This window comes from Papio anubis, chromosome 1, assembly GCF_008728515.1.
Source record: "Papio anubis isolate 15944 chromosome 1, Panubis1.0, whole genome shotgun sequence".
NCBI classification, from domain to species: Eukaryota; Metazoa; Chordata; class Mammalia; order Primates; family Cercopithecidae; genus Papio; species Papio anubis.
Window position 1 is genome coordinate 22,113 of NC_044976.1, and position 20,547 is coordinate 42,659.

At 53.4% G+C, this 20,547-nt stretch overlaps 2 protein-coding genes and 1 pseudogene across 10 annotated transcripts; 2 read left to right on the forward strand and 1 right to left on the reverse strand.

Moving 5' to 3' along the window:
• Window positions 1–71: 71 nt before the first annotated feature.
• MRPL20 (mitochondrial ribosomal protein L20) lies at window positions 72–5,021 on the forward strand. The gene is made up of 4 exons (XM_003890966.3): window positions 72–249; window positions 361–471; window positions 1,788–1,865; window positions 4,682–5,021. Exons 1-4 carry the CDS (start codon window positions 163–165, stop codon window positions 4,853–4,855), a joined length of 450 nt encoding a protein of 149 aa, XP_003891015.1. The 5' UTR covers window positions 72–162; the 3' UTR covers window positions 4,856–5,021.
• LOC101011345 lies at window positions 4,902–7,518 on the reverse strand (annotated as a pseudogene). The gene is made up of 4 exons (XR_004182149.1): window positions 7,256–7,518; window positions 7,115–7,133; window positions 6,729–6,848; window positions 4,902–6,423 (listed from the first exon to the last, which is right to left on the reverse strand). The product of XR_004182149.1 is annotated as an uncharacterized LOC101011345 (transcript).
• CCNL2 (cyclin L2) lies at window positions 7,516–19,785 on the forward strand. 8 transcript variants are annotated; one of them, XM_031663287.1, is made up of 12 exons: window positions 7,516–7,953; window positions 8,308–8,382; window positions 8,637–8,746; window positions 11,457–11,577; window positions 13,442–13,506; window positions 15,973–16,072; window positions 16,277–16,381; window positions 16,469–16,610; window positions 18,203–18,314; window positions 18,399–18,491; window positions 18,672–19,019; window positions 19,673–19,785. In XM_031663287.1, the coding sequence occupies exons 1-12, from the start codon at window positions 7,651–7,653 to the stop codon at window positions 19,701–19,703; spliced, it is 1,605 nt and encodes a 534-aa protein (XP_031519147.1). In that variant the 5' UTR covers window positions 7,516–7,650; the 3' UTR covers window positions 19,704–19,785. The 8 variants fall into 8 exon arrangements, 5 of the variants coding, with proteins under 5 accessions (XP_031519147.1, XP_031519150.1, XP_031519148.1 ...); XM_031663290.1 differs by having other exon boundaries at window positions 19,137–19,760; XM_031663288.1 differs by having other exon boundaries at window positions 18,672–19,760.
• Window positions 19,786–20,547: the final 762 nt, after the last annotated feature.

Genomic DNA, 20,547 nt, shown 5'->3' on the forward strand with positions numbered 1-20,547 from the left:
GCAGCCCGGCACCCGAGGGCTGACGGGAGACGACCTTCGCCCCGGAAGTCATCGCAGGCGCTGACCCGGAAGCGCTCGTGACCGCTATTTCCGACCCGGGCAAGATGGCGGTGGCGCGGCGCGTGCGTTGTTGAGTATACGGGACGCCGGCCTGCAGGCACCATGGTCTTCCTCACGGCGCAGCTCTGGCTGCGGAATCGCGTCACCGACCGCTACTTTCGGATCCAGGAGGTGCTGAAGCACGCCAGGGTGAGTGCCGCCCGCCCGGCCTGGGCACTGGACGCGCGGGGGATCCCGCGGGCCAAGGGGCGGCCGGCGCGGGCCTCGCTGACAACCTTGGTTTCTCGTTTTCTGACCCAGCACTTCCGGGGGAGGAAAAATCGCTGCTACAGTTTGGCGGTCAGAGCCGTGATTCGAGCCTTTGTGAAATGCACCAAAGCCCGATACCTGAAGAAAAAGAACATGAGGACCGTAAGCGTGGACCCGGGACACCCGCCGGCCAGGGCGCTCGCGGCCCCTGCGTCTCTGCTTCGCGACCCAGCGAGTGTGCAGCCGCTCGGCCACCCTCAGCTCCTTCCTTTCTTCCTTTCATACCTCGCTTCGAAACTCCGACAAATTATGTCGCCCCGCAGGCTGACTGTGGGACATCCGTTCTCCCGCCCCCCTCGCCACTCCCACTGTCAACCCCTGCTCCAGCCCCTCGCCCGGGCCACTGCAGAGCCGTCTTGCCACTCTTCCTGCGTCGCCAGCCACCGCCCTAGTCGCTGCTGCTCTCATCTCCCCTCCGGTGGCTTCCCTTCCCTCCGACAGCTGAAGTCAACCCAGCCCCTTGCCCACCCTCCAGGGCTACTGTCTGCTGCCGTGGTGGTCCTCGTAGAGCCCACGCCTGCTGGCAACCTCTACACACCCGGAACCCCCGGCATTTTTGAGAGGCTAGCGCCTCCACTCTGTCCACGTGCCATCTCATTTCTGCGCCTCACCACCCCCACCTCAGCCTCATGAACCTAGCATCTAACATACCCTTGTTTTTGTTTTTTTGTGTTTTTTTTGAGGCGAAGTCTCGCTCTGTCGCCCACGCTGGAGTGGCTCGCTGCAAGCTCCGCCTCCCGGGTTCACGCCATTCTCCTGTTGGGACTACAGGCGCCCGCCACCACGTCCTAATTTTTTGTATTTTTAGTAGAGATGGGGTTTCACAGTGTTAGCCAGGATGGTCTCGATCTCCTGACATCGTGATCCGCCCACCTCCGCCTCCCAAAGTGCTGGGATTACAGGTGTGAGCCACCGCGCCCGGCCGTTTTTTTTTTTTTTTCCTTCCCACGGAGTCTCGCTCTGTCGCCCAGGCTGGAGTGCAATGGCGTGATCTAGGCTTAATGCAACCTCCGCCTCCTGGGTTCACGCGATTCTCCGACCCCAGTCTCCCGAGTAACTGGGACGGCAGGTGTGCACCACCAAGCTAATTTTTGTGTTTTTAGTAGAGACCGGGTTCAGCTATGTTGGCCAGGCTGGTGTCGAACTCCTGACCTGAAATGATCGGCCTGCCTTGCCCTCCTAAAGTGCTGGGATTACAGGCCTGAGCCACTGCGCCCAGCCGGGTTTTTGCTGTTTTTAATTTTGAAACAGGGTCTTGATTTCACTCAGGCTGGAGTGTGATGTCACCATCATAGCTATTTGCTTTTTTTATTTTCCTATTTACTTTTAGAAAAATATTCCTTAGTTCAATTAGAGCCTTTGCTAGGACATAACATCCAGAAGTCATTTTTAAGTATCTCCATGTTTTCTTATTTCAGCTCTGGATTAATCGAATTACAGCTGCTAGCCAGGAACACGGCCTGAAGTATCCAGCATTCATTGGCAATTTAGTTAAGGTATGGGTGAGCATGTGGGCCCTGCTGAAATTATGGACATCTGCAGAAACCATCATGTGGGGTGTGGCGGTGCCTCCCATAGCCCAGCTACTCAGGAGGCTTTGGCCAGAGGATCCCTGAGACTGACTTCTGGGCTGTAGTTTTCTTTGCTGATGGGGTGTCCGTGTTAAGTTTGGTATCAATATGGTGACCTCTTGGGAGCAGGGGACCACCAGGTTGCCTAAGGAGGGGTGAACCAGCCCAGATTGGAAACGGAGCAGGTCACAGTTCCCATGTTGATGAGTGATTTGGGATTGTGCCTAGGAATAGTGCCAGCAACAGCCTGGGCAACATAGTGAGACCACTCTCTACAAAAAAAAACTAGTAAAAATAGCTGGGTGTGGTGGCACAGACCTGTAGTGTCAGCTATTGAGGAGTCTGAGGCAGGAGGATCACTTTGAGCCCCCAGGGGTTTGAAGCTGCAGTGAGCTATGATGGCACCACTGCACTCTAGCCTAGGTGAGAGCGAGACCCTGTCTGACAAAGAATAAAGAAAGCCATGGCCGGGTGGGGTGGCTCACGTCTGTGATCCCAGCACTTTGGGAGGCTGAGGTGGGCAGGAGTTGGAGACTATCCTGGCCAAGGTAGTGAAACCCTGTCTCTGCTAAAAATACAAACATTAGCCGGACGTGGTGGCGGGCACCTAGAATTCCACCTACTCCGGAGGCTGAGGCAGGAAAATCGCTTGACAACTTGGGAGGTGGAGGCTGCAGTGAGCTGAGATCACACGACTGCGCTCCAGCCTGGGCAACAGAGCAAGACTCCATCTCAAAAAATAAATAAAACCCTCCCATCAGACCTGACCCAGCCCAGTAGTGGTCCATGCAGCAGAGGTGAGGGGTGCCACTCCCGCCGCACTGTAGCTGCACTCTGTCTTTGTGTGGGGTTCTCGCAAGTCTGGGAGCTTACCACACTGGTTGGCAGCAGAGCAAAATTGGAAACAAGTCATGTGTTTCTGGAATGTAAGTCCTGATGTTTCCCCATTAAGAGAAAAGAGGCTGGGCGTGGTGGCTCACGCCTGTTATCCCAAAACTTTGGAAAGCCGAGGTGGGCAGATCACAAGGTCAGGAGATGGAGACCATCCTGGCTAACACGGTGAAACCCCGTCTCTACTAAAAATACAAGAAATTAGCTGGGCATGGTGGTGGGCTTCTGTAGTCCCAGCTACTCTGGAGGCTGAGGCGGGAGAATCACTTGAACTTGGGAGGCAGAGACTGCAGTGAGCCGAGATCACACCACTGCACTCCAGCCTGGGTGACAGAACAAGACTGTCTCAAAAAAAAAAAAAAAGGGCCGGGCGCGGTGGCTCAAGCCTGTAATCCCAGCACTTTGGGAGGCCGAGGCGGGTGGATCACGAGGTCAGGAGATCGAGACCATCCTGGCTAACATGGTGAAACCCCGTCTATACTAAAAATACAAAAAACTAGCCGGGCATGGTGGCGGGCGCCTGTAGTCCCAGCTACTCGGAGGCTGAGGCAGGAGAATGGCGTGAACCCGGGAGGCGGAGCTTGCAGTGAGCCGAGATTGCGCCACTGCACTCCAGCCTGGGTGACACAGCGCGAGACTCCATCTCAAAAAAAAAAAAAAAGTAAAAGAAAAAGGGTGTAGAAAAACTTGACTTTAGCTTCAAAGTTTAATTTAAAAGTTTAAACAATGAAGTTGGGTGTGGTGGCTCACACTTGCAATCCCAGTACTTTGAGAGGCGGAGGCAGGCAGATCACCTGACATCAGGAGTTTGGTAGAGACGGGGTTTCACCGTGTTAGCCAGGATGGTCTCAATCTCCTGACCTGGTGATCCGCCTGCCTCAGCCTCCCAAAGTGCTGGGATTATAGGCGTGAGCCACCGCGCCCGGCCTTGTGGGTTTTTTTCTTTTTTTTTTTTTTTGAGACGGAGTCTCGCTCTATCACCCAGGCTGGAGTGCAGTGGCCGGATCTCAGCTCACTGCAAGCTCCGCCTCCCGGGTTTACGCCATTCTCCTGCCTCAGCCTCCCAAGTAGCTGGGACTACAGGTGCCCACCACCTCGCCCGGCTAGTTTTTTGTATTTTTTTAGTAGAGACGGGGTTTCACCGTGTTAGCCAGGATGGTCTCGATCTCCTGACCTTTTGATCCGCCCGTCTCGGCCTCCCAAAGTGCTGGGATTACAGGCTTGAGCCACCGCGCCCGGCCCTTTTTCTTGTATTTTTTAGGACAGATGAGGTTTTTCCATGTTGGTCAGGCCAGTCTCGAACCTCCGACCCCAGGTGACCTGCCTGCCTTGGCCTCCCAAGGTGCTGGGATTACAGGCGAGACACCGCACCCAGCCTTGGTAGCTGAATTTAATGCTCAGAGACAGCCCCCCTTCTTTTCTGCTCCTTAAACTCTGGCACTGTTCACTAGCTTCTGAAATCATCTGCAGTTCTTAGCTCTCTTGTGGGCACTTCACTAGTTTCTGAAATCCTCTGCGGCTCTTGTGAGCACTTCCAAGTTGGCTTAAAGTGTTACCCCAGGCCAGCAGCCAGCAATCAGTTCAGTCAGGGTGGCCACCAAGGACCCTGAACAAGGTGTTTGGTTCCCTGGGCTGACGTTGGGATTGGACTCCAGCCGCCCTGCAGATTCCACAGCTGCCTCCCTCACCCTTGTCCACATTTATCCTTCAGCATCCTGCCTGCAAGTCCTCTGCTGTGCCACCCAGATAGGATTCTCCTGGGCCTTCCCTCCCCCCAGGCGAGTGCGCAGCCTGAGCCAGCGCCGCGCCCACGCACACTGACTGCAGCTTCTGATTCTTTCTTTTCCCAGTGCCAGGTGGAGCTCAACAGGAAAGTCCTAGCGGATCTGGCCATCTACGAACCAAAGACTTTCAAATCTTTGGCTGCCTTGGCCAATAGGAGGCGACACGAAGGATTTGCTGCTGCCTTGGGGGATGGGAAGGAACCTGAAGGCATTTTTTCCAGAGTGGTGCAGTACCACTGAGGACTGTTGCTGTATTGATTAGGAAAAGACACAGAGTCATTTGCAGTTTGATTTGTTCTTTTGTTTATCTACATCCCAGTAACAGGCATGAGGGAAGGCCCTGTCTCTGGGACAGAGTGTCACAGATGACGTCCGTGTTTTGTGGGAATGAAACTCAAACACTTCAGTTTTTGGAGTCATTTTCTGATAGCGAGCGAGCGCATGGAGGAGCACGTCCTGCTTCCAACCGAGGCTGCGGCGACACCTGGCTGTGGGATGCAGCTGAGCAGGCAGCTGCCTTCTGCACATGGTGGGGGGTCCCTACCTGGGCTCCCCTCAAGGGCTGCGTGCACCGTGCCCACTTTCCAGTTCCCTGACCCACCCTGAGTCCCTACTCCATTCCGCTCAGGGCTGACCTCAGCCCTGTCTTCCCCTGGCCTCCAGTGTTCTTGCGTCCAGCAGGGCCCTGTGGCTCAGTTCAGCCGCCACTCAGAACAGCACCCTCAGCTTCCCTGTCCGCCAGATTCAGCACCCAGCAGGGACTGGAGGAAACGCTCACATCAGGTGGGTGGTGGCCTGGTCCCCGAAGGCTGAACTGGCTTTTCAGGCATCTCCAGGAAGCAACATCCAACAGACAACTATCCCTTAACCCCAAGGGTGATGTACACTTCTCCCCTGGTCTTTCTGCCCCAGGAAGGCTCTTGAAACCCTGTTATCAGCCACTGTCTACCTGCTGATGCCCCCCACATTTACACAGCAGCGCACAGACCCCTGCTGCAACCTGCTTGTTTTGCTGACCCTGCCATAGGAGCGCCTGAGCTGAGTGCCCATCTTCCCCCCTGCAAAGGCAGGTGGCTTGCATCCTGTGGCAATGTGCCCTTCACCCTTTGCCAGCAGTTGCTGGGGAGTCTTTCTGGCCCCTTTCTCAGACTCACCACCTACCTCCAACCTGCACAGAACAATCAGAGTCCTGGCCACTTGCTAGAGATGGCTTCAGGCGGACCACTCCATCCTCACTGCAGGCCGCCTTTCTTTTTGGCTTCCATAACTGCATGGCCCCTTAAGAGGTCCCCCTCCTGGCCCTCGTCACTGCCTGATGACAGCCGCTACGCCCTATGACTTTGGAGGCCAGGGACCAAGTCTCGTTCACTGTCCATTCTGCTGCATGAGTGCAGTGTCTGGCTATGTGCACAGGGCACTCAGTGCCTGTGAGCCCTTGGTAAATGGCTTCTGGACAACGGGGTCAAGGACAGAGCCTTGGGCGGCCACGTTCTGTGCATTCTGCTGTGCTGTGGCAAAGCTGCCTTTTCTGCATTTCATGTCAGTGAAGGAAGACATGCATGCGCAGAGCCCTGTGGGTTGCTCCCAGCACTCATTCGGTTTGTGCCATAGTCCTGTTCCCAGGCAGCCCCGGGGTCTGCCCCTGATTGGCTGGAGGCACCACCAACCTCCCACTCCTCGGGCAGTCACAGCTCAGGGAATGGGCAAGCAGCACCAATGAAAAACCAGCTGTGTAGAAGTGGAAATTCCTTCTTTACTGGAGAGCTTGCAGTTGTAACAGACAAGACATCCCTCCCTGAGCTGCCAGCCTGGGGAAAGAGGACAGGAGTAAAGCTGTAACCACACCGTGTTGCCCATAGCAGGCGGTGAGGAGAGTGGGTCTTAGTTGGCACTGTTTGAGCTGCAGTATCAATCATGGCAGAGCTAGTGGACAGCTGGACCTGGGGGTAGCGGTGAGGAGCAATGGTGGCCTCTGGATTTGAGCCCGTTTGAGCTAGGCAGTCACTGGCAGCTCAGTGTGTGAACCTGCAACCACTCAGGCCTCTGCTGCCCTTCCCTCTTCTCACTGCTTCACCCTTCCCCTGCCCCACGCAGGCTTCCCCACTATCCTCACCCGTGGTTCTGCACTAGTCCTGGCAAAGGTTCCGGTAACTGTAGCAACAGATACCTACTGCCCCTCCTGCACAGCTGTGGTCGATCAGCGATGTTAAGACGTTACAAACGCAAGAACCCCCTCACTGTCTCCCTGGCGTTTGCGGGGTAGCTCCTTCACACGTACAGCACCGGACCTCCCTCCCCCGACTCCTTCCGGGGGCCTGAACCTTGAGGCACTTAGGCCTCCCAATGCTGGAGGGGCTCTGTAGAGGCGTCGAGGCCACGTTTCCAGTCCCCCTCCACCCGTGTCTCCCCAGGGGCTGAGTTTTAAGGCAAGACTTTGCGGGAGTCTGGCGTTAATACGCATCCCAAAAAACTGGAGTCAAGAAGGACTGAAGACACGACGCCGACGGCGGCCGGGTGACTCCGGGCACGCGCGTCTCATCCAGGGCGAGGCCAAGCGGAGCCTCTGACCCTGCCCGCGCCCAGGGAACAGCAGTGGGGGGTCGTCCCGCCCCAGATCCGACCGAGATGAACCCCCTCGACCCACAGGCGTTTTGAGACGCGAGCTTCCGCGATCCGAGGTCTCTGTGCGAACGTGGGCATCTTGGAAGAGTCCCAGCCCCGCTCGGGGCGCACAGGCAAGCGCTCTCAGCACCGCACCCGCGACCCGCGCCTCCGCTCGGAACAGACACGCTTCCGGGGTCGGCCGGCACCGCAGAGCCTGCTGGGTAACGAGCCCGCCCCACCCGCGCCAGGTTCCGGCGTCGGCGTTTGGCGCGTTGCTGACGGGCAGGTTGCGTAGCCAATTGCCGCTAGGCGGCGTCCCGCTGGTCGCGGGCCGAACCAATGACACGCGACGAGGCGGGGCGGTGGTGGCCGTGGAGCGTCGCGAGGAGCCGCCCTGCGGGAAGAAGCCGAAGGGGAGTCGGCGGCACAAAATGGCGGCGGCGGCGGCGGCGGCGGCGGCGGCGGCTGGGGCTGCAGGGTCGGCCGCTCCCGCGGCAGCAGCGGCCGGCGCCCCGGGCTCTGGGGGCGCGCCCTCGGGGTCGCAGGGGGTGCTGATCGGGGACAGGCTGTACTCCGGGGTGCTCATCACCTTGGAGAACTGCCTCCTGCCTGACGACAAGCTCCGTTTCACGCCGTCCATGTCGAGTGGCCTCGACACCGACACAGAGACCGACCTCCGCGTGGTGGGCTGCGAGCTCATCCAGGCGGCCGGCATCCTGCTCCGCCTGCCGCAGGTGAGGGCGCGGCCGCGAGCCTCGGGCCCAGGTAACCGCTGGGGCGGCAGCCGCCCTTTGTTGGCGGCGAGTCGGGCCCGCGCCGCCCCAGCCCAGACCCGGAGCCCAGCCCCTGCCCCGAACACAGCCCCTGCCGCGACCCCAGTCCCTAGCCAGCCCGTGCCCCTGACCCAGGGCCTCCCCGCCCGCCAGCGCGCTGGATCCCGCGACGGCGGGACGCAAAGAGCCTTTGTGGACGTGGGAAGCGTTTCAGTGTTTGGTTCTGCGTGGGGAGTCCCACGTTACTCGATGACTTTTGGCCGCGAAGGCTTTGAATGGTGCGTTTGAAAATACAGAAACGTTCTTCTACTCTAGGTGGCCATGGCTACCGGGCAGGTGTTGTTCCAGCGGTTCTTTTATACCAAGTCCTTCGTGAAGCACTCCATGGAGGTAAGGTTTCCTCTTGCACTTCATTCCTAGCGAAATATGTTGCGGGGAAAACAGTTTGTTATTTTGCCCGGGTACTCAGGGGAGCGAGTACCTGCCCCCCAGTCTGAGCTCTGTGCCGGAGGGTTCTGTTTCTTGGTTTCTTTTTTCCCTGGGTGCACCTCCCTTTTGGTCTGAATAGCCTTCAAGCCTTTGGCGGCCGTGAGGACGCCGTGGCTGGGGACAAACATGGGCGTGTTGCAATGCTTCCGCTTCAGCACGTGTCAATGGCCTGTGTCCACCTGGCTTCCAAGATAGAAGAGGCTCCAAGACGCATACGGGACGTCATCAATGTGTTTCACCGCCTTCGACAGCTGAGAGAGAAAAAGTGAGTCGGTCAGAGTTGTTTAGGCTATCATAGGTGTCTGTTTCCTTTTTTTCTGGTGAAGCTGCAGTGACACTTGTATAACAGTACAGGCCTGAGGTTCTAAACATGTGGGATGTTCATGAGCGTATTCTCAAGTTCCACGAACAGGGCCTGCTCAGAGGCATCGGCAGATGCTGTTCAGTGAGGGCAGGGCCTCCAGTGAGGATAGTGCACTGTGGCGGTTCATGCCGGCGCTAGTGCACAGCCCTGTTGCTGTTTCTTTCCTACAGGTTTCCGAACGCTCTACAGCAGGGAGTCTTAATCTCAGCACTATTGACATTCAGGCTGGATAATCTTTTTTTTCCCCCTGAGACGGTTTCCTGTTGTCCAGGGCAGAGTGTGGTGGCATGATCATGGTTCACTGCAGCCTCAATCTCGTAAGCTCAAGAGTTTCTCCTGCCTCAGCCTCCTGAGTAGCTGGGACTACAGGAGCACGACACCTTGCCAGCTAATTTTTATTTTTTATTTGGTAGAGATGTGGTCACGCTGTGTTACCCAGGCTGGTCTCAAATTCCTGGGCCCCAAGGATTTGCTGGGCTTAGCCTCCCAAAGCGCTGGGATTACAGGTTTCAGCCATCGCATCTGGCTGGGTAATCTTTAGTTGTAGGGGATTCTCCTGTGTGTTGCAGGATTCAGCAGCATCCCTGGTCTCTACTCACTGGATGACAGAAGTACCCCACCTTAGTTGTGACAGCCAGAAATTCTCTCATACCAGGTGTGGTGGCTCACACCTGTAATCCCAGCACCTTGGGAGGCCTAGGCAGGTGGATCACCTGAGGTCAGGAGTTCGAGACCATCCTAACCAACATGGTGAAACCCCGTCCCTGTTAAAAACACAAATTGACCGGGCATGATGGCTTACACCTGTAATCCCAGCACTTTGGGAGGCCAAGGCTGGTGGATCACGAGATCAGGAGATCGAGACCATCCTGGCTAACACGGTGAAACCCTGTCTACTAAAAATACAAAAAAGCCGGGCGAGGTGGCGGGTGCCTGTGGTCCCAGCTACTCGGGAGGCTGAGGCAGGAGAATGACGTGAACCCGGGAGGCGGAGCTTGCAGTGATCTGAGATGGTGCCACTGCACTCCAGCCTGGGTGACAGAGCAAGACTCCGTCTCAAAAAAACACAAAACTAGCTGCGTGTGGTTGTGGGTACCTATAATCCCAGCTACTCGGGAGGGTGAGGCAGGAGAATCGTCGGAACCAGGAAGGTAGAGGTTGCAATGAGCTGAGATTGTGCCATTGCACTCCAGCCTGGGCAACAAAAGTGAAACTGCGTCTCAAAACAAAATAAAACCCTGGCCTTGCCGGGCATGGTGGCTCACGCCTGTGATCCCAGCACTTTGGGAGGCTGAGGTGGGTGGATCATCTGAGGTCGGGAGTTCGAGACCAGCCTGACCAACATGGAGAAACCCCATCTCTACTGAAAATACAAAATTAGCCAGGCGTGGTGGCAGGTGCCTGTAGTCCTAGCTACTCGGCAGGCTGAGGCAGGAGAATTGCTTGAACCCGGGAGGTGGAGATTATAGTGAGCTGAGATCGCACCACTGCACTCCAGCCTGGGGGACAAGAGCGAGAGTCTCTTTCAAAAAAGGAAGAAACATGGCCTTATCGGCCTCCCAGGGTGCTGGGATTACAGATGTGAGCCACCGCACCCGGCCCTTTTTTTTTTTTTTTTTTTTTTGAGACGGAGTCCCACTGTGTCTCACTGTCACCCTGGCTGGAGTGCAGTGATGCAATCTTGGCTCACTGAAACCTCTGCCTCCTGGGTTCAAGTGAATCTCCTGCCTCAGCCTCCTGAGTAGCTGGGATTATATGCACCCACCACCACGCCAGGCTAATTTTTATATTTTTTTAGTGGAGGTGGGGTTTCACCATGTTGATCAGACTGGTGTAGTACTCCTGAACTCAGGCAATCTGCCTGCCTTGGCCTCCCAAAGTGCTGGTGTTACAGGCATAAGCTACCGCATCTGGCCCATCTGTAGTTAAATATTGTGCTTTCATTGGTTCTATGGTTGTGGAACTGTGAATATGTATCCTCTTGTTTTTTTTTTTGAGATGGAGTCTCGCTCTGTCGCCCAGGCTGGAGTGCAGTGGCCAGATCTCAGCTCACTGCAAGCTCTGCCTCCTGGATTTACGCCATTCTCCTGCCTCAGCCTCCCAAATAGCTGGGACTACAGGTGCCCGCCACCTCGCCTGGCTAGTTTTTTGCATTTTTTAGTAGAGACAGGGTTTCACCGTGTTAGCCAGGATGGTCTTGATCTCCTGACCTCGTGATCCGCCCGTCTCGGCCTCCCAAAGTGCTGGGATTACAGGCTTGAGCCACCGTGCCCGGCCCTGTATCCTCATATCTTGAGTCACATAAAGTGCTGTTAGCATTTGTGCCATGAGATCCTAAAACTGTTGCTATGTTCGGTCTATGCTTGTGCACCAGAAGCTGTTAATCTGTAAGGAAAAGTGGGGAGGATCGTTGGGAAGGGATGAGTAGGTTGGCACTGGGCTGTGAGAAACGGTATGCGGTTTTGTTCATCAGAGGACATGGACTTTCCAGCGATGTTGTGTAGTGGGGTTTGCGTTTTTAAGTTAGGTGCTCAGTGGGAGGTAATGACGGGATCTCAGAAGGCTTGCTCTGCTCGACTGTGATGGATACACTCTGCTCTCTCTTTGGCAGGAAGCCCGTGCCTCTACTATTGGATCAAGATTATGTTAATTTAAAGAACCAAATAATAAAGGCGGAAAGACGAGTTCTCAAAGAGTTGGGTTTCTGCGTCCATGTGAAGCATCCTCATAAGGTGGGTGTGCGGCTCCTGTCCTGCAAGCCTGCCTAGGCCGCTGCTGCAGCCTGGCTGCCTCTCTCCACCTCAGTGCAGTTGAAGGCTCTGAAGAGGGCTGAGTGCCTCCCTGACTTGGCTTCCCGGTTTCCATCTATCGTCTCAAAAGTAGCTCCTGACGCATTCGTCTTCTAGTGTCAGCTGTTTATTTTAGTAATATATTTTTAAGAGTTTTGGAAATGGCATTGTTTAAGTTTGGGCTTTCAAAAATAGTGGTGAGTTTATAAAAATTGAATTTTAGTTTACATTTTTCTTTCTCAACAGTTAAGTGTTTTTTTTCTTTTTTCTTTTTTTTGAGGTGGAGTCTTGCTTTGTTGCCAGACTAGAGTGCAGTGGCATGGTGGCAGTGGCAATGGAGGCACAACCTCCACCTCCTGGGTTCAAGCGATTCTCCTGCCTCAGCCTCCCAAGTAGCTGGCCCTACAGGCACTGCCACCATGCCCAGCTGGTTTTTGTATTTTTAGTAGAGACAGGGTTTCACCACGTTGGCCAGAATGGTCTTGATCTCTTGCCCTCGTGATCTTCCAACCTTGACCTCCCAAAGTGCCGGGATTACAGGCATGAGCCACCGTGCCCAGCCCTTTTTTTTTTTTTTGAGACAGAATCTTACTGTGTCATGCAGGCTGCAGTGCAGTGGGGTGATCTCGGCTCACTACAACCTGTGCCTCCCAGGTTCAAGTGATTCTCGTTCCTCAGCCTCCCAAGTAGCTGGGATTACAGGCATGCGCCACCACACCTGGCTAATTTTTGTATCTTTAGTAGAGATGGGGTTTCACCATGTTGGCCAGGCTGGTCTCAAACTCCTGATTTCAGGCGACGTACCCAGCTCAGCCTCCCAAAGTGCTGGGATTACAGGCGTGAACCACTGTACCCAGCCTCAACAGTTAATTTTCTAAAGTTGCTTTAGTGGTAGCCTTACTTCCTCTTATGGAGGAATTAGTGGAATTTTGGCCCCTTTAGTCTGAAATGACTGGCAAGTTTTGCGGCATGTACTGACTGAGGACCATGACCGCGACACTGTCCCTCAGTCCCAGCATTGTGGGTGCCTTCTGTGTTACATGGAAACAGAGCACTTGTTTTACTCAGAAAAATTGTTTCCATCTCCTTTATTACTGGTGGGTTTCCTCATTTGCTTGTTCCACTTTCTGCCATTTGTTCAAATTATACATAAATTGCCCACCACAGAACCACAGATTGAAGTGCTTTTCTTTTTTTTTTTTTTTTTTTTTGTGGAGTTGGAGTCTTGCTGTGTAGCCCTCTGCCTCCCGAGTACCTGGGATTACAGGCATGCGCCACCACGCCCGGCTAATTTTGTATTTTTAGTAGAGACTGGGTTTCTCCATATTGGTCAGGCTGGTCTCAAACTCCCGACCTCAGGTGATCTGCCCACCTCAGCCTCCCAAAGTGCTGGGATTACAGGCATGAGCCAGCATGCCCAGCCTGAAGTGTTCTTCTCTGTTTGCTGAAAGTGTGTTGATATTGTATTTTGGTGAGTTGGTAATTGGGGTACAGAGACGTGTAGAACAGGCTAACCTCACTGGTGGAAAGGCCTTGGAGGTGAGAATGAAACCAGCCCCATGAAGAATGAGGCCTGTGCCGTGGGTTGTGCGGCTGGGCTCACAGGCATGCATCCTGCCTGGCTGCCAAGGCAGACAGCAGGTGCATCCGCAAAGCTCCCTCCAGCCGAGCCATCTGCCAGATGTGTGGCCAGGAGCCACTCCTGGGATCTAGCATGAGGCTCTTATTTGCTGCATGGACACCCACAAGATCTGAATTCTGGGCTCTTAAGGTTCTTGGTAATAACTGCCTGACCCGTATCTTCCAGATAATCGTTATGTACCTTCAGGTGTTAGAGTGTGAGCGTAACCAACACCTGGTCCAGACCTCATGGTGAGTTGAGCTTCCTTGTTTTATGAGACCAGCAAGGGCAGTGCAGGAATGTATTGACTTGAGGCACTTGGGCAGTGGGTAGGCAGCCCAGTGACTTGGTTGTGGGCTGGAGTTGTCCGAGTGCCCAGTGCTCCTGCTGTATAAATTCCAATCAGACTCCCAGAATGGGCACTGGCAGTCACGGTAGGTGGCCCGTCCCTCCCTGCAAGCCTGGACTTCCTGTGTCCCCCCCGGAAGAGAGCAGTCAGTGGGCTTCCTCTGGGAGCTGTTGACTTGGCGCAGGAGGACCTTTTCCCAGGAAAGGTGGAGGGACAGGCTAGTGGAGACTTTGTCTGTTTCTCCGCTGACATTGCATCCCATGGGAGAAGGGCAGAGAAGGTTCTGGGGCTGATTTTAGCAACGCATGTGCTAGAAAGGAACCCTAAAGTGGCAGTTTAGTATTGGGGGTATTTTGGTGAATTTTTTCCCATGGAGTTAAGTCTGTAAGGGTCATATTTTTGCTGACTGAATTGTCTGGTGCTATGACATGTTTAATAGAGAACCTATTTTGACTTTTCTTTTCTGTACTCTTTCAATCAAAGGGTAGCCTCTGAGGGTAAGTGACTAAGACTTCTCCTCTGCTGTCCAAGCGCTTTGGTGCAGGGACAGCGGCGTCTTCAGCCAATCCAGTGCAGGCTCTCCACCGAAGGCTGGCTCTAGACTGGTGGTACGCACATAGCATAGCCATGGCCGACTCCTGCTGTGGTTCTCTGACGATTGTGCTTCTTGTTAATCCTCTGTCGTGCTTTGGTAATTGTATTGATTAGAGTTGATAACTGTCTTGACTTGAATTTTGTCCCTTTAAAACTGCTGTACCTGTATGATAAAGATGCAGTACCTTTCTCTTAAAAAAAAAAATGGTATGGAAAGCTGTGAGAATTGAAAAGACAAATTGGCTGATGTCAGTGTGGGGTTATGTCATGATTTCTAGAAGCCCTGAAGTTGCTCTTTTCAGCAGCTTTGGGTGACACGCTCTGGTAAAAGGTGTGCATCTTTAAATTATTTCATGGATACTTTAAAAAATATTGTATCATTTCAAATACAGCAATAAGTTTCTATGTTCTCAAGATTTCATTTGTTTTTAAGAATTTAAAGTTCATGGATTAATACTATCAGTACTTGAATACTGAAAGTTGTTGATTAGAAACCGAAAGGTTACTGATGGTTGAGTGTATCTGTGTTAGAGCTGTGCACTGGCACGCTTACGTCAGGGGGTGCGGCCACACGGATGCCACACAGATTCCCCCTTGATGCCTGGAGCTGCCTCCAGAGACTTACCACTTAGAAATCTCTGATGGGTTTGTATGTTACCTTCTCCAAGGTTTGTTTAGGACAGTTGCTGGGGGAGGGCCATGGGTCGGATTCCCACACGACCCATCTGTCTGTGGGTGCAGCCCCGCTCCAGGGCTCACCGCTATTGGGGTGTGTGAGGAGCAGTAAATAGAAAACCAGTTCACCTGTCCTCACGGAATTACCCTTTTTGTTTTTGCAATATTCATAAAGCTAGTATAAGGTCTGGTTTTAGTCTATTAAATCTTAGATATCTGAAGGAAAATGCGAAAAAGGTAGCCAGTTTTTAAATGTTTTAACTTTTAAAAAATGTAAATTTTTGTATTTTTATAGCTTCTAAACATGAAATTTAAAGAATGTACTGTGATGAAATGTTCAATATCATGTTGCTTCTCAGTATTGTGTTGCTTCTGATTCTATGAATGTTCATTTTAAGACTCCTTGTTGAAATGGGACAGTTGGCAGCGGCTCTGGTGAGCCCAAGAAGAGGCCTGCCCTTGGGTGCGGAGCCTGCCTCCGCACGACGCTCCCACGCGTCCAACTTGCACCCAAGGGGCTTTTCCCTCTTCCAAGTGGACTCCTTCAAGGAAGCTGCAGCTCGGTCAGCAGACAAGGGGCCTGGCGCCAGCGCCCTGGAGGAAGAGGAAGAGGAACGCAAGAGGATGGCTTGTCTCCCAGCAGCCGCACCGGCTTTGTGCTCAGCCAGTTCATTTGAGTTTGCATGTTTCTCTGCACTATGGATTTTGAGCATTTAGATTTCTTTAATCAAAAGCGTTTTAGTGACTCCAGTAGACATTTTCTTTCTGAGGCATCGTGCTTTGCATGAGAGCAGGCCAAGGTTGAGGGGAAAAGTAAAGTTAAAGTTGGTTCTCTTTCATAGCAACACGTATTGTCTGACATTCAGCCAGCTTTTTTTTTTCTAATAATTTCTGTGCCTTCCTGTCCTGTATTTAGAAAAAGCAGCTAGAATATTTCTCCATTAACTCTTGAGATTCACAGGACTGTCTAGCTCTGAGTCCTAGCAATAGACTCCTTAGAGGAGTAGTAAATTGATCTAGACTTTCTCTAGATAATGCAGGCGGAAGACCTGGGTTCCCGGGGTGGGGCGCTGCAGCTCTTCCTGTGTTTGGCTTCCAGGAATTACATGAACGACAGCCTTCGTACCGACGTCTTCGTGCGGTTCCAGCCTGAGAGCATCGCCTGTGCCTGCATTTATCTTGCTGCCCGGACACTGGAGGTCAGTGTGTTGCTACTTTGGAGAGATTCTAGTCTGATTTTTTTTTTCGCCAGTCTCCAGTAAAGTTTACTGTATTATTCTTCAAATTATGCTAATCTGGGCCAAAGCATTTTGGTAACCAACAGGCTGTTTTTTTAATTGTCCTGAGTCTTGCTGGCCTTGAAGTTGAGGAAAGTGTAACAATGATGGTGTTTGTTTTTACAGATCCCTTTGCCCAATCGTCCCCATTGGTTTCTTTTGTTTGGAGCAACTGAAGAGGAAATTCAGGAAATCTGCTTAAAGATCTTGAAACTTTATGCTCGGAAAAAGGTTCTTCAGCATTTTTTCATGTCCCGTATGCATTTGTGTTTGGCCAGAAACACTTGATTCTAAACGGACGCCTTCTGACTTTTGCAGGTTGATCTCACACACCTGGAGGGTGAAGTGGAAAAGCGAAAACACGCTATCGAAGAGGCAAAGGCCCAAGCCCGGGGCCTGCTGCCTGGGGGTGCACAGGTGCTGGATGGTACCTCGGGTTTCTCACCTGCCCCCAAGCTGGGTGAGTCTGTTAGGGTGCAGGAATCCACTCCTCACAAAGGTGAAGGCCGGTGACCCTCCCAAACCTTCATTCTGGGGTATGTGCTTCTTCCAGACTTTTTTTTTTTTTTTTTTTTTTTTTTTTTTTTTTGAGGCAGGGTCTCTGTCACCCAGGCTGGAGTGCAGTGGTATGATCATAGCTTACTGCAGCTTCCAACTCCTGGATTCAAGTGATCCTCCCGCCTCAGCTTTCTGTATAGCTAGGACTACAGGCACACGCCACCATGCTTGGCTAATTCTTTTTTGTTTTTTGTTTTTTGTTTTTTTTTTTTGAGGTGGGGTCTCGCTCTGTTGCCCAGGCTAGAGTGCAGTGGCGCGATCTCAGCTTACTTCAAGCTCCGCCTCCAGGGTTCACGCCATTCTCCTGCCTTAGCCTCCCAAGTAGCTGGGACTACAGGTACCCGCCACCACGCCCGGCTAATTTTTGTATTTTTAGTAGAGATGGGGTTTCACCATGTTAACCAGGATGGTCTCGATCTCCTGGCCTTGTGATCCGCGCGCCTTGGCCTCCCACAGTGCTGGGATTACAGGCCTGAGCCACTGTGCCCAGCTTGCATTTCTTTTTTTTTTTTTTTGAGACAGAGTTTCTCTCTTGTTGCCCAGACTGAATGCATTGTCGTTGTCTCAGCTCACTGCAACCTCTGCCTCCCAGGTTCAAGCGGTTTGCATGCCTCAGCCTCCCAAGTAGCTGGGATTACAGGCACCTGCCACCATACCCAGCTAATTTTGTATTTTTGGTAGAGATGGGGTTTCTCCATGTTGGTCAGACTGGTCTTGAACTCCTGATCTCAGGTGATCTGCCCGCCTCGGCCTCCCAAAGTAGTGGGATTACAGACGTGAGCCACTATGCCCAGCTTTCTTTTTTTTTTTTTTTTTTTGAGACGGAGTCTTACTCTGTTGCTCAGCTTGGAGTGCAGTGGCACTATCTGGGATCACTACAATCTCTGTCTCCCAGGTTCTAGTGATTCTTGTGCCTCACCCTCCCAAGTAGCTGGGATTACAGGCACCCACCACCATGCTCAGATAATTTGTGTGTATGCATGTGTGTGTATATACACACACACACATATATATGTTTTGGGTGTTTTTTGTTTTGTGTTTCTTGAGATGGAGTCTTGCTCTGTTGCCAGGTGAGTACTGTGGCGCGATCTCGGCTCACTGTAACCTCCACCTACCGGGTTCAAGCGATTCTCCTGTCTCAGCCTCTGGAGTAGCTGGGACTACAAGCGCGCACCACCAAGCCCAGCTAATTTTTGTATTTTTAGTAGAGAGAGGGTTTCACCATGTTGGCCAGGCTGGTCTTGATCTATTGACTTCATGATCTCCCCGCCTCGGCCTCCCAAAGTGCTGGGCTTACAGGCGTGAGCCCCCGCGCCCGGCCCCATCTGGATTTCTGTGATGCCTGTGTAAGTTCCGGGTCCCAGGCTGGGAGCAGACAGTTACAGTCTGCATCGCTGTTCGACCTGGAGAGGGGCCTTATCTTGCTCTACTAACTTGTTTCTTATTGGGAGAGTTTTTTTGTGGTTGGCTTTTAACCTCTTGTTCTGATTCTAGTGGAATCCCCCAAAGAAGGTAAGGGGAGCAAGCCTTCCCCACTCTCTGTGAAGAACACCAAGAGGAGGGTGGAGGGCACCAAGAAAGCCAAGGCAGACAGCCCCGTGAACGGGTAAGACCCCTGCGCGGCCCAGGTGGCTGTCGGGGTTGGCTGGAGAGACTTCTGGTCTGTAATTGGCTCCTGTCCTGTTCACAGCTTGCCGAAGGGGCGAGAGAGTCGAAGTCGGAGCCGGAGCCGTGAGCAGAGCTACTCAAGGTCCCCATCCCGATCGGCGTCTCCTAAGAGGAGGTGTGTGCCTCGGGGGGCACCCGGGAGGCCGATACCGGGTGGGGCTGTCCCTCGGGGTAATCATTCTCACCTGAGGTGGTTTCTTGTTTCTCTAAACGTGGAGCTTGTGTGTCTGAGCTCCTGTGGCCGTGTTGGGCCTGGCTGGCCAGATGGTTGCAGAACACGTGTTCTTCCTCCCAGGAAAAGTGACAGCGGCTCCACGTCTGGCGGGTCCAAGTCGCAGAGCCGCTCCCGGAGCCGGAGTGACTCCCCACCGAGACAGGCCCCCCGCAGTGCTCCCTACAAAGGCTCTGAGATTCGGGGCTCCCGGAAATCCAAGGACTGCAAGTACCCCCAGAAGCCACACAAGTCTCGGAGCCGGAGTTCATCCCGTTCCCGAAGCAGGTCACGGGAGCGGGTGGATAATCCAGGAAAATACAAGAAGAAAAGTCATTACTACAGAGATCAGCGACGGGAGCGCTCGAGGTCATACGAACGCACAGGCCGTCGCTATGAGCGGGACCACCCTGGGCACAGCAGGCATCGGAGGTGAGGTGGGGTTGCAGTGACTGGCGGCCACAGGCCCTTCCCTGGGGGGTTCCTGATGGCTGCCCTTTGACCCCCGGTGGCTGCCCTTTGACCCCCGGGTGTGCTCCCTCAGCGCAGGTGACCCTAGAGCAGGATTCTTTTTGGAAATGTATGTTGAGTGGACCTTGGTGGATTTGGAAATGGAACTGAGGGACCGGTGACATGTGCTTCAGACCGGTCTGGGGTGCGGCACACACCTGGGCCGTGTAGGGCCCGGCTCGGCGGCAGCTCTGAGGCCAGCTCGATGAAAAAGTGAACGCACACGCCCCTGTTGGCGTGGCCTGGTGTGGCCTGGTGCTATCGGCAGCCGCTCTCCACTCCCTGACTGATACTCAATTACGTGAAGCCAAGAAAGATGATTTTTAGAATCTTTGCCTATATTAGGTTGTACTTATGTACATATTTTGCAGTGTTTCACAAGAGAAAATGGCCTTAATTGCCCCTTATTCTCTCTCCACGTTGTAAATAAACATGTGTTTAATACAAGTTAAAGCTATATAAGAAAACTCAGAACTTGAATCCTGTCAGCTTAAACCTTGTGTAGGGAATCCTGACTTTTAAACTGTGAGGGTATTTGGATCTGTGTTGAAAGTCGTATATTTTTATCTGTGCAGTGCTGAGTGCAGGCCACCAGCTCCTAAATAGAGGTTCCCTATATGCGCGTATGACATGGTGAATAAACACAGCTCTCTCCACTCAGGACATCTGGAGCGTTGTGGACGTGGTAGGTGGTCGTTCTGCGTGCTTGTGAAAGTGTCCGGCGTGTGCACAGCCGGCGTGCCCACTCTCGGGCTCCTTGCTCCTGCTCTACTAAAGTTTTGGATTTTGCATCCAATCCTGTGTGCCTGCCCTTCTGCTGAAAGCTTGTGGGGGTCCTGAGCCCCCTGCCCGTCAGGATGACAGGCTCCTTCCTGCAGGGCCATAGGAGGGAAGTTTTGGAAACACACAGAATGAGTCCAAAGTGCTCTCGTTCCTGAGGGGACTGGTTTGTAACCCATGACATCTGTGTGTGGGCGTGAGAGGCAGCTGGGAGCAGGACACTTGGAGGGTCACCCCCTCAGGGTGGCACATGCACTCTGAGTGCCCCCCAATGTTGTCAGCTGCCTCTTACCGTGGACTAGGGGGCCCCACTCCTAGTGGTACGGCTTGGGCTTACTAGGGCAGTGGAGCATATAGGCCGGGGCTAGTGGGATAATGGGGAGTTGTGCCTGATGACTTTTTTTTTTTGAGACGGAGTCTCGCTCTGTGGCCCAGGCTGGAGTGCAGTGGCGCGATCTCGGCTCACTGCAAGCTCCGCCTTCCAGGTTCACGCCATTCTCCTGCCTCAGCCTCCCGAGTAGCTGGAACTACAGGTGCCGCCACCACACCCAGCTAGTTTTTTGTATTTTTAGTAGAGATGGGGTTTCACCGTGTTAGCCAGGATGGTCTTGATCTCCTGACCTCGTGATCTGCCCACCTCGGCCTCCCAAAGTGCTGGGATTACAGGCTT